The following is a 12,882-nucleotide window of genomic DNA, read 5'->3' on the forward strand; positions in this document are numbered from 1 at the left end:
TGATCAGTGGGGGTCAGACACTGGTCACCCCTGCAGATCAACTGTTTGAAGAGGAGATAGCTTTCCAGAATTCTAGAGGAGCCTCCTCCTTTTCGAACAGCTGATCGGCCGGGGTGCCGGGAGTCGGATCCCCACCAAGCAGATATTGATGACCATCCAGCACAACCCCTTTAAGTCAATGTGAGGTTTCAGAGAGAATGCTGTATAGGGGTCCATTCAGACGTCTGTAGGCGTTTTGCGGTCTGCAAAATTGCGGATCCGCAAAACACGGACACCGGCAATGTGCGTTCCGCATATTGCGGACCGCACCTCGCCAACACTATAATAGAAAAATGCCTTTTCTTGTCCGCAGGTGCAGACAAGAATAGGACATGTTCTATTTTTTTCGGTAATGGAATTGCGGATACGGAAATGCGGATGCGGACAGCACATAGTGTGCTGTCCGCATCCATTCCAGCCCCCCTGAAAATGATCGGGACCCAAGTTGTGGACGTGTGAATGGACCCTAAAACTGCATTCACATGTCCATGTGCTGGATGCACTATGGGGGAGAGTTATCAAAACTGGTGTAAAAAACTGGATTAGTTGCCCATAGCAACCAATCAGATTTTACCTTTCATTTTTCAGAGCTGCTTTGGAAAATGAAAGGTGGAATCTGATTGGTTGCTATGGGCAACTAAGCCAGTTCTACTTTACACTAGTTTTGCGACATTTGCCCTTTTATGTCCGTACTACTCTTATGTGTCAAGGCCTGAAACATGGATATAACTGACCTGAACTCACAACATCATTGGGATCTGCAACTTTCAATGCCAGAAAACGAGTGCAGGAGGCTTGATAAATTGGTTTTTGATTCTCTGAAATGGGATAGTACTTCCAAAGGCCCCTTACAAAGTTACAGCCCTAAATTACACTTAGGGCTCATGCACACAAATGTATTTTTGTCCGCATTCGACCTGCATTTTTTTGGGCGGGTTGAATGCAGACCCATTCATTTCAATGGGGCCACAAAAGATGCTGACAGAACACAGTGTGCCAAATTATGGACAGGGATAGGATTTGCCGAACTTTCTGTTCCGCAGAGCAAACACGACCGGTATCTGTATTTTGCGGATTCGCAATTTGCGGACCACAGAACGGTCATGTGCATGAGCCCTTAAAGGGGTTTTCCGAGGCTTTAGAACTGACACCCGTGACCCCCACTGATCTGTTGTTTGAGAAGGCAGCGGTACAGTAGAGTCACGGCCTTCTGACAGCTTTACCTAGGCCAGTGACAATACATTCATTGGTTCCCATGGCCTAGGTGCAGCTCAGTTCCACAGAAGTGAATGGGGCTGAGCGCGATATGAAGCACAGCCGCTATACAATGTACGGCCCTGTGTAAGAACAGAGAAGGATGCGGTTCTCACAAGAGCGCCAGTGCCTTCTCAAACAGCTGATTGGCGGGGGTCCGGGTGTCAGACTCCAGCCGATCAGATACTGATGACCTACCCTGAGAATAGGTCACAGTTCTAAAGTCTTGCTTGACCCTTTTGAAGACTTGTCGCATAACTGTGTTCAGATTCACCATACAGAAATACAGCTGGATTTGTGACTCTGACCTGTAATTATGGGCCGGTAAGGGCTCTTTCACACCTGCGTTCTTGTCTTCCGGCATAGAGTTCCGTCGTCGGGGCTCTATGCCGGAAGAATCCTGATCAGGATTATCCTAATGCATTCTGAATGGAGAGAAATCCGTTCAGGATGCATCAGGATGTCTTCAGTTCCGGAACGGAACGTTTTTTGGCCGGAGAAAATACCGCAGCATGCTGCGCTTTTTGCTCCGGCCAAAAATCCGTAACACTTGCCGCAATGCCGGATCCGGAATTAATGCCCATTGAAAGGCATTGATCCGGATCCGGCCTTAAGCTAAACGTCGTTTCGGCGCATTGCCGGAGCCGACATTTAGCTTTTTCAGAGTGGTTACCATGGCTGCCGGGACGCTAAAGTCCTGGCAGCCATGGTAAAGTGTAGTGGGGAGCGGGGAGCAGCATACTTACCATCCGTGCGGCTCCCGGGGCGCTCCAGAGTGACGTCAGGGCGCCCCAAGCGCATGGATCATGTGATCGCATTGGACACGTCATCCATGCGCATGGGGCGCTCTGACGTCACTCTGGAGCGCCCCGGGAGCCGCACGGACTGTAAGTATACCGCTCCCCCGCTCCCCGCTCCTACTATGGCAACCAGGACTTTAATAGCGTCCTGGGTGCCATAGTAACACTGAACGCATTTGGAAGACGGTTCCGTCTTCAAATGCTTTCAGTACACTTGCGTTTTTCCGGATCCGGCGTGTAATTCCGGCAAGTGGAGTACACGCCGGATCCGGACAACGCAAGTGTGAAAGAGGCCTAATATAGTAACTAGACTGAAGATGAAGCAAGAACTCTCTTAATCCTAAAATATTACTAAGTACAAATCACAGTCTTATAACGTATGCCATAGACTTCTGGTGATACATTACTGAAGAAAAACCCTGACGTTTACCCACCTCCCACAGTGAACAACCACCGCTACGAGGTCATACATTCGCTCAGGGTTAGTGGCATCCCCGGAAGTGTTGAAGAGCCGAAGCTCAAGTGGAAACACCACGCGGTAGGAAAGTTTGGTATATCGGTGCAGCTGGTCCATGTACTTAAACCGTTTCAAGTGCAGGGCTAATATCATAGGCAACTTCTTCACTCTCATCCTGCCAACGGAGAGGAAACACACTTAGCAAACACTTCATGGAATTACTCAATAATAACAGTTTTTGGCAAAAGGGAAGGGCAACGACACACAACTTGAAAAGAAATTAACGGCAACAGAATTTAATCCTCCTCAAGCACCAAGTACTAGTACGGTGCTGTAATACACTACCTGCTGCTCACAGGGAGGAGAAAAACGTGAAATATGTACTGACTGACAAAGACTAAGGCTTCATGCACACAGCCGTTGGGGTGGCCGTGGCCGTATTGCGGACCACAAACGGCGGGTTGGCAATCCACGGCCGCCAGCTGTGTTTCCCCCCCGCATCACGGATGCGGACCCATTCACTTGAATGGGTCTGCAATTTCAGAGATGTGGAACGGAACGGAACACCAGAAGCACTTTGCGGTGCAGACATACCACGGACCCATTCAAGTTGAATGGGTCCGGCCCGCTGCACGAATGTTGCCAGTGTATTGGGGACCGCAATTGCGGTCCCCAATGCACAGAACGGCCGCACAACGGCCATGTGCATGAGGCCTAATGGTCAGCAATCTCAGACTAATATGTAGTACAGACAATCAGGATTATGGCTAAAGGGCAACGCATTTTCCAATGTGAATAGTTTCTACACACGAAGCTTGAACCAGGCCCAACAATTTACTCAGTTGTCAACCACAAGAGAACCTGTCACTTGGTTTCCCTCTACTAAGCCACCACCAACTGGTTAACAGTACTAGCAGTACACTTTTACATAAACTGACTGATAGTAAAAGAAGCTCTATTCCAGCAAAAAGAAAGTGCTTCCTACCAGTCATCTGGGTGGTGCTGTGCCCGTGAATGGTCATGCAGTCCGGCTATGATCACCCCATTGTGGTGCGACTGATATCATAAAGAAGCTCCGACCTTAGGAGAAGCTCTGATGAAATCTTCATCACTTTGCCTCCCGGATAAAGTGCACAATGTGGGAAACAGAGTGACGGGGAAGATTCCTTCCCGACAATCGGCTAGATCAGGCATGCTCAACCTGTGGCCCTCCAGCTGTTGCAAAACTACAACTCCCAGCATGCCTGAACAGCTTACAGCTATAAGCCTACAGCAGGGCATGGTGGGAGTTGTAGTTTTACAACAGCTGGAGGGCCGCAGTTTGAGCATCCCTGGGCTAGATTGTCGGCCCGTGTAAAGGGAGCATCAGAGAAGGAAGTGCATTAAAAAGTGCTACTTATGGGATCTCTCACTATGGAGGACCAGCCTTGCACAAGCAGATAAATTACGGTAAACTTCTCAATGTCAGGACATAATCTGTTAACGCCACAACAGACAGTAGCACGCCAAATATCTAAACATTCTTCTTACTCACCTCTTCTGTCCTTCCTGTTTGCTTCGACACTGCTCACAGTAATATTTGTATTCACTGCATAGTGTTTCTGTATTACTGAACCCCCTGCAGGAACACACAGAAGGCCATATAACTACACAGTCTGCTTGACACTTCGGCACATATGCATAAACGGTGGAGGATGTGAGAAAACAAGTCATAAACTTTTATTTTTTTTATGGACCTGTATTATAGCTTTTAAGGATTATGAGAATGCAGCTATGTACTTGATATGGCTCAATAAAAGAAGTGCCTTCTGAAAAGTCTGTATTCGTGTTTATGTTGATTTTTCCTCAAATGTGCAGATTACAGAAGAGTTTACTGCGCATTATTCTGTAAAATGGACATTGTAATTCCAAATGTTCAGACACTCAACTTAAATAGTAATGCATATAGGCCTTTACCTCACAGATCCCCTGCTGCATTCAGACTACTGAGACCATCAGAAAATTGCAGCACAGTTTCCAGCAGAAACCGTGAATCTAATAGCCAGAAAAATCTGGTACACGACAGTGGTAAAGGTAAAATCAGCCACAGTTTCCCTTGCCTAGGCAGCAATGCTGGAGCACCTTTTCTTAGAGCACTACGTTGTTCCATTCATCACTTACTCCTAGCCGACAGGTCCTCATTACTGCACCACGCGGGGAGTTCATGGGTCCTCTTTTATAAAACCTAAGCACATGTTCTGCTTCGGCTAAAAGAGCATCTGTCAGCATGATCAACCCTATGAAACTAGGCATATTGCCTGGTAGGGTTGATCATGCCGAGTAAAATGATACCTTTCATTTTTATGTAGGTTGAAATGCTGCAGAGATGTCTTTGTTTTTATATTTATGCAATTTAGTAATTTTGCACATCAAGGGGCTGGTCTGAGCCCTTGGAGCACTTCTAAACCAATGCCCCTGTGCTGTGTGCACTCCACCCTCCCCTTTGACATGACTAACCCTGGATTCTAGCGCCTGCATCAGCTCAGTGACTCAGTGCTTGTACAGTGGATCAAATGCTGCTTCCCAAACTTGGGAAGCAACTGCAGATCCATTGCGCAAAAGCCAGGTGTGATAATGCAGGGCTAGACGAGGTGTCAATCAAAGGGTAGGGGGAGTGCACAGAGCACAGGGGTGTTGTGTTAGCAGTGCTCCAAGGGCTCAGACCAGATCCTTGGTGCATTAAATTGACAATTTGCATAAATTGATACATAAAATCGAAGATATCACTGCAGCAGTTCAACCTATAGAAAAAAAGAATCAAAGTATCATTTTACTCAGCATGATCAACCCTATCAGGCATTATGAATGGTTTAATAGGGATGATCATGCTAACAGATGCTCTTTAACCCCTTAAGGACACAGGGCGTACCGGTACGCCCTATTTCCCGAGTCCTTAAGGACACAGGACGTACCGGTACGTCCTAACTTTAAATAGGCATTCCGGCGCCCCAGGGGTTAATCTGAACAGGATGCCGGTGATCGCAGCAAACCGCAGGTCAATTCAGACCTGCTGTTTGCTGCGCTTTTTGCAGTTTCTGATCCCCGCGGTCCCTGACCGCGGGGATCAGAAACTTTAGAGTGCCTAAAATCAATATTTTTCACCCCCCCTGCACGATTTGATGCCGGCGGGTGGTGCGGGGGGGGGTGTCGCAGGCGGTGGGGGCGTTGGCTTCTAGTGGTTATACCAGGGTGCCAGCACATTGCTGACACCCTGGTATAAACGGCTGACATCTGTGCAGATGTCAGCCGTTTAACCCTTTCCATACCGCGGTCCGTACGGACCACTGTATGGAAAAAGTTAACTGTCATCGGTCAGGGAGCTCCCTCCCTCTCCATCGGGGGGCTGCTGTGCCTTTGCAGCCCCCCGATGGAGAGGGAGAGAGCCCCCCGACAGCCCCCCTCAGCCCTGTGCTTACCCTTCCCCATCTGCGAAGTTGTGGCAGACAGGAAAGGTTCCCATGGCAACAGGACGCCTGCTTAGGCGTCCTGCTGTCCATGGTGCTGAACAGATCTATGCTAAAAGCATACAGACATCAGACCCACTGGATCTTCAAGAACAAAGTGGGTCTGGGTCCAAAAAAAATGTAGAAAAAAGTGAAAAAAGTTAAGATTAAAAAAAAAACAACATTTAGCACTGAAAAAAAATAAAAAAAATAAAATACACTACACATATTAGGTATCGCCGCGTCCGTAACGACCTGATCTATAAAACGATCATGTTACTTTCCCCGCATGGTGAACGCCATAAAAATAAAAACTATGAAAAAATTGAAATTTTGCCCACTTTACTTCCCAAAAAAGGTAATAAAAGTGATCAAAAAAGTCGCATGTACGCCAAAATAGTACAAATCAAACCGTCATCTCATCCCGCAAAAAATGAGACCCTACTCAAGATAATCGCCCAAAAACTGAAAAAACTATGGCTCTTAGACTATGGAAACACTAAAACATGATTTTTTTTTGTTTCAAAAATGAAATCATTGTGTAAAACGTACATAAATAAAAATAAAGTATACATATTAGGTATCGCCGCGTCCGTATCGACCGACTCTATAAAAATATCACATGACCTAACCCCTCAGGTGACCACCGTAAAAAAAAAACAAAAAAAAAAAAACACGGTGTAAAAAAAGCCTTTTTTTTGGCATCTTACGTCACAAAAAGTGCAACAGCAAGCAATCAAAAAGTCATATGCACCCCAAAATAGTGCCAAACAGTCATCTCATCCCGCAAAAAATTAGACCCTACTCAAGATAATCGCCCAAAAACTGAAAAAACTATGGCTCTTAGACTATGGAGACACTAAAACATTTTTTTGGTTTTAAAAATGAAGTTATTGTATAAAACTTCCATAAATAAAAAAAATTGTATACATATTAGGTATCGCCGCATCCGTGACAACCTGCGCTATAAAATTACCACATGATCTAACCTGTCAGATGAATGTTGTGAATAACAAAAAAAAAAACGTGCCAAAAAAGCTATTTCTTGTTACCTTGCCGCACAAAAAGTGTAATATAGAGCAACCAAAAATCACATGTACCCTAAACTAGTACCAACAAAACTGCCACCCTATCCTTAGTTTCTAAAATGGGGTCACTTTTTTGGAGTTTCTACTCTAGAGGTGCATCAGGGGGGCTTAAAATGGGACATGGTGTAAAAAAAAAAACAGTCCAGCAAAACCTGCCTTCCAAAAACCGTATGGCATTCCTTTCCTTCTGTGTCCTGCCGTGTGCCCGTACAGCGGTTTACGACCACATATGGGGTGTTTCTGTAAACTACAGAATCAGGGCCATAAATAATGAGTTTTGTTTGGCTGTTAACCCTTGCTTTGTAACTGGAAAATCTGCCAAAAATGTGAAATTTTGAAATTGTGTCTCTATTTTCCATTAAATCTTGTGCAACACCTAAAGGGTTAACGACGTATGTAAAATCAGTTTTGAATACCTTGAGGGGTGTAGTTTCTTAGATGGGGTCACTTTTAGGGAGTTTCTACTCTAGGGGTGCATCAGGGGGGCTTCAAATGGGACATGGTGTAAATAAACCAGTCCATAAAAATCAGCCTTCCAAAAACCAAACGGCGCACCTTTTACTCTACGCCCCGCTGTGTGGCCGTACAGTAGTTTACGGCCACATATTGGGTGTTTCTGTAAACGGCAGAGTCAGGGCAATAAAGATACAGTCTTGTTTGGCTGTTAACCCTTGCTTTGTTAGTGGAAAAAATGGGTTAAAATGAAAAATTAGACAAAAAAATGAAATTCTCTAATTTCCTCCCCATTTGCCAATAACTCTTGTGCAACACCTAAAGGGTTAACAATGTATGCAAAATCAGTTTTGAATACCTTGAGGGGTGTAGTTTCTTACATGGGGTTATTTTTGGGTTGTTTCTATTATGTAAGCCTCGCAAAGTGACTTCAGACCTGAACTGGTCCCTAAAAATTGTTTTTTTGTAAATTTCTGAAAAATTTCAAGATTTGCTTCTAAACTTCTAAGCCTTATAACATCCCCAAAAAATAAAATATCATCCCCAAAATAATTCAAACAAGAAGTAGACATATGGGGAATGTAAAGTCATCACAATTTTTTGGGGTATTGCTATGTATTACAGAAGTAGAGAAACTGAAACTTTGAAATTTGCTAATTTTTCTAAATTTTTGGTAAATTAGGTATTTTTTGGTGCAAAAAAAAAAAATTTTTGACTTCATTTTACCAGTGTCATGAAGTACATTATGTGACGGAAAAAAACTATCTCAGAATGGCCTGGATAAGTCAAAGCGTTTTAAAGTTATTAGCACTTAAAGTGACACTGGTCAGATTTCCAAAAAATGGCCTGGTCCTTAAGGTGAAAATGAGCCCGGTCCCTAAGGGGTTAAGCTGAACTGTGCTTAGGTTTTATTAAAGAGGACCCATGAACTTCCCACGTGGTGCAGTAATGAGGACCTGTTGGCTACGAATAAGTGATTAACAGAACAACGTAGCGCTCTAATGGGAAAAAAAAAAAAGTTACAATACAGCAGACATTTAAACTGATATCTGCTTTCAGTTGTCTCACTTGTTCAAGTCACCAATACGATTAGCAGAAGGGCTTAATCACATCACATTTGTCCCCCGTCATCAACTGGAGTTCATGCTGCCCTCCATACTGCTCCATATTATTTCCATGCAGATTCACACTTACCTACTACCCGCTGCACTGCCTCCGATGTGTCCATGTTCCAATCCCCGCAGTATGGCCATGGTCACACGCTCTGTGGCAGAAAATGACTGCCATCAGCGGTGACATGGCCACAAACAGGGCTTCATCGCTGAAACTAGTTACTGGCTGCAGAGGAGCATATGTGACCAGGGCCATGCTGCACCAGATGTCAGCACTGTAGGGACCAGAACATGGACACAGAGGAGGCAGCACAGAGGACTGGAGTGCTGGGGAACAGGCAAGTATGAGACAGGGTGCGGGCACTTGCTAAGAACTCATTATTCCTGGAGAACCCCTTTAATTATTGCATGCAAAAAAAAGAATCCAATGAAGAAAAAAAAAAAGATCAAATATTTGTTCTTCATGACTTGTGACTGGGCCTCACCTTAAGCAGTGTGTAATGGAAGTATTCTGCTCCACATCCACTGAGAGATCCAAGAAATCTTCATCTTTGCTACTAACCTTGAAAAGCAGAAAGAAATAGAACAGTGTGACTGTAAAGCACTGGAAGGTTAGTGGCATTTCCATTTCTAGAGGAGATTTATAGGACTGTAAAACTAGGGGTGCACCGGGTATTGAATTATCAATACATAATCGATACTTTTGTACCGGTATCAATTCTATACCGGGATTTGCCATTTACCGATACTAGGCTGCGCTACTGCTCTCAGCGCGCCATGTTCCCTCAGCAGCACAGGGGAGAAGGAGTCACTCTCCCCTTCCCTCTGTGCCGCTGCCACCAATAAGGAGAGAGAGGGGCGGAGGAGGGGAGGGGCTGTGGCTACTGCGCCACCAATGATAACTAAACCATTAATACAGATACAGGAGGCGGGTGCTGGCGGCAGAATCACATAGCCAGCACCCGACCTCTATGACAGGGAGCTGCGATCAGCGGCAGTTAACCCCTCAGGTGCAGCACCTGAGGGGTTAACTGCCGCTGATCGCAGCTCCCTGTCATAGAGGTCAGGTGCTGGCTATGTGATTCTGCCGCCGGCACCCACTTCCTGTATTTATAATTGTATTAATAGTTTAAAAACATTGGTGGCGCAGTGTGACCCCTCCAACCTCACCCAGCATTAAAGGCATTGGTGGCAGTGGCCACAGGGTCTCCTCCCCTCCTCCTCATTGATAGTGCATTGGCAGTTGTGACCGGAGCCCCAGCAGTGTAATCCTAGGGCTCTGATCGGTTACCATGGCAGCTAGGACGCTACTGAAGCCCCAGTTGCCATGGTAATCTCCCTGCTGCTGTGTGCACAAAGCACAGGGCAGCAGGGAGAGTGTGAAGTCCTATTCACCCTCAGAGATCTATTAGGGTGAATAGGACAAGGGATTAAAAGATCCCAGGTTCTAGCCCCTAAGGGTGAAATGGTTATTAAATAAAAAGTAAAAAAAAAAAAAAAAGGGTGGAAAAAAAAAAAAACACACCAAAATATTAAGTATAAATCACCCCCTTTCCCAATTTTACATATAAAATGTATAAACAATAAATAAACATATCACCACATCTGAAAATTCCAAACTATTAAAATATTAAAAAATCTCTATGTGGTGAACACCGTAACAGGAGAAAAAAACAAAAAAAAAAATGCGCAATTCGCCATTTTTTTGTCATCTTGTGCCCCCCCTTCCAAAAAAAAAAATAGGGTGGGACTGTTCTATTATGGGCCGAATGTTCCATAAAATGCGGAATGCACACAGCTTTTTTGTTGTCTTATTTTTTTTGCTTGGTATCGAGTATCGCAATACTTTATGGTACCGAAATCAAATCAAAATTTTTGTATCGTGACAACCCTATGTAAAACCAGGGCTGAACACAGAGCCGTATTACTCTACATATATAATTACATTCTGTAAGTGTGGAGGCTTCCAGGACTGTAGGCATCTACTGTAAAAAATGTATGAAGTGTAATTCAACAGTTACCCAGATACAAATCATGAAGTAGATTTCTTTAAAAAAAAAAAAAAGAAGACAGACAGATCCGGCACTAATACATTCTTATGTAAAAAAAAAAAAAAAGACGGATCCGGCATTCCGGCAAGTGTTCAGTTTTTTGGGCTGGAGATAAAACCGTAGCATGCTGCGGTATTATCTCCGTCCTGATCAGTTAAAATGACTGAACTGAAGACATCCTGATGCATCCTGAGCGGATTGCTCTCCATTCAGAATGCATGGGGATAAAACTGATTAGTTTTTTTCCGGTATTGAGCCCCTAGGACGGAACTCTATGCCAGAAAAGAAAAACGCTAGTGTGAAACCCAAAATTCAGGAATCCCCCTAAAAGTTCCACATTATCTTTAGGGGCACATTGAAAGATCCATAAACATTTATAGGAACGTCAAACTCTGTATTAGAAAGCAGATGATCGGATAATGGATGTTAACAAAGATCACAGTAAAGGACTGTTTATATGGGTCAGTGATTGGGCGACTGATCGCATTTTAGACGCAAGTTCCCAATTAATCTCCGATGTAAACATGCCCAGAGACCGAGCAAACCCTCCTCTGTCGTCCATTACATTTTCTATGTGAACATGATCATCGGGTGTCGGCTTCAGACCACCTTGCATAATCAATGAAACTGAATGGGGATGAATGATCGTACAAACCACAGTACTGGCAATTGCTCCATGTAAATGGGAGCTAAACAAACACTGATCACTGCACGTTACCAACAGAAAATCTGCCGACAGAACTGCCCCCTAAGGGGCCTTCACACGCTTTGCAGAAATTTCCGCAATGAAAATCAGTTCCATTCATTTGAATGAGGCGGCAAGAACATGGATTTCTGCAAGCCCCATCTAGGGGAATGGAACGGATTTTTAGCTGCAGAGACCTGCCGCGTGTGAAGGCCCCTAATAGAGCTTTTTTATTATAATTATTGGACATATGCTACCAAAACAACTGTGACTCATTCACAAGAGCGCCACAAAAATTGTAAAATGCCATAGAAACATCTAACTGTATGTTTATCAAAGTTTTATTTTTGGAAGCTTTATGACTAATACTACAATCTGGAACAGATGGCAACTACAAGTTACTCTGACCCACAAGTCCACAACCAAAAATAAAATGTAATTTGCTTCTCCATACTTCTGAGGGGTAATCAAAAGTGATGGTCACAGCTGATCATATAAAGAAAAGTGACCTCCTGCCTGGAGGTTTGGGCCTAAGTTATAATGCATACGTTACAATGTCACACTGCACATGTTGTCCAGTCTGCGGCCTACAGGGGGCGCTGAGTAACTGTTATATAGCTTTGTAGAAAATGGTGAAGTAGTTGCTTCTCTAATTACCGATTTAAAATTGTGTAACTTTGCACTGATTTACTTTGTATACTAATCTTGACTTCAGTAGAGCTAGTTCTAGATATAGCTGCTATTAGGCCCTATTCTAGCATTTAGTACATTCTTTGAGAATTCTTTTTTTTCCTTTATCAGATCATTTCTGTGTACAAGGATGATAATCCTCAGAAGTCAAATCATGTCATTTCCAGACACTGGACAAACCTTCAATCCCGAGAGATGTGAGCTTAGAGGCTTGCCGATTTGTGAATACAGCTCTTGGCTATAATACAGGATGCAACTCAAGGTCAGAACACAAAGTCAAGTACAGTATGTTTGTGTGCAGGTTATCGCATCTGCCTCAAAACCTCCTCCAAAACCTCAGTGGGAACCCACCCTAAGGCCCCTTTCAGACGGGCGAGTATTCCGCGCGGATGCGATGCGTGAGGTGAACGCATTGCACCCGCACTGAATACCGACCCATTCATTTCTATGGGGCTGTGCCCACGAGCGGTGATTTTCACGCATCACGCATGCTCCTCTTTGTGCGTTTTTCACGTAACGCAGGCCCCATAGAAATGAATGGGGTTGCGTGAAAATCGCAAGCATCCGCAAGCAAGTGCGGATGCGGTGCGATTTTCACGCACGGTTGCTAGGAGACGATCGGGATGGGGACCCGATCATTATTATTTTCCCTTATAACATGGTTATAAGGGAAAATAATAGCATTCTGAATACAGAATGCATAGTACAATAGGGCTGGAGGGGTTAAAAAAAAAAAAAATAATAATTAAACTCACCTTCCTCGCGCAGCCC

General features: G+C 44.4%; 1 protein-coding gene across 2 annotated transcripts in view; it reads right to left on the minus strand.

Annotated features, from left to right (window-relative positions):
* Positions 1 to 12,882, minus strand: part of LOC120977147 (ubiquitin carboxyl-terminal hydrolase 12-like) — a 90,507-nt gene that overhangs the window by 4,138 nt on the left and 73,487 nt on the right. For both annotated transcript variants that reach the window (XM_040404924.1, XM_040404925.1), the window contains 3 exons: positions 9,171 to 9,247; positions 4,085 to 4,168; positions 2,528 to 2,725 (listed from right to left, as the gene is read on the minus strand). In XM_040404924.1, the coding sequence (XP_040260858.1) occupies positions 2,528 to 2,725; positions 4,085 to 4,168; positions 9,171 to 9,247 (359 nt within the window). The remainder of the gene's footprint in view (positions 1 to 2,527; positions 2,726 to 4,084; positions 4,169 to 9,170; positions 9,248 to 12,882) is intronic.

Source organism: Bufo bufo, chromosome 8 (genome assembly GCF_905171765.1).
Source record: "Bufo bufo chromosome 8, aBufBuf1.1, whole genome shotgun sequence".
NCBI classification, from domain to species: Eukaryota; Metazoa; Chordata; class Amphibia; order Anura; family Bufonidae; genus Bufo; species Bufo bufo.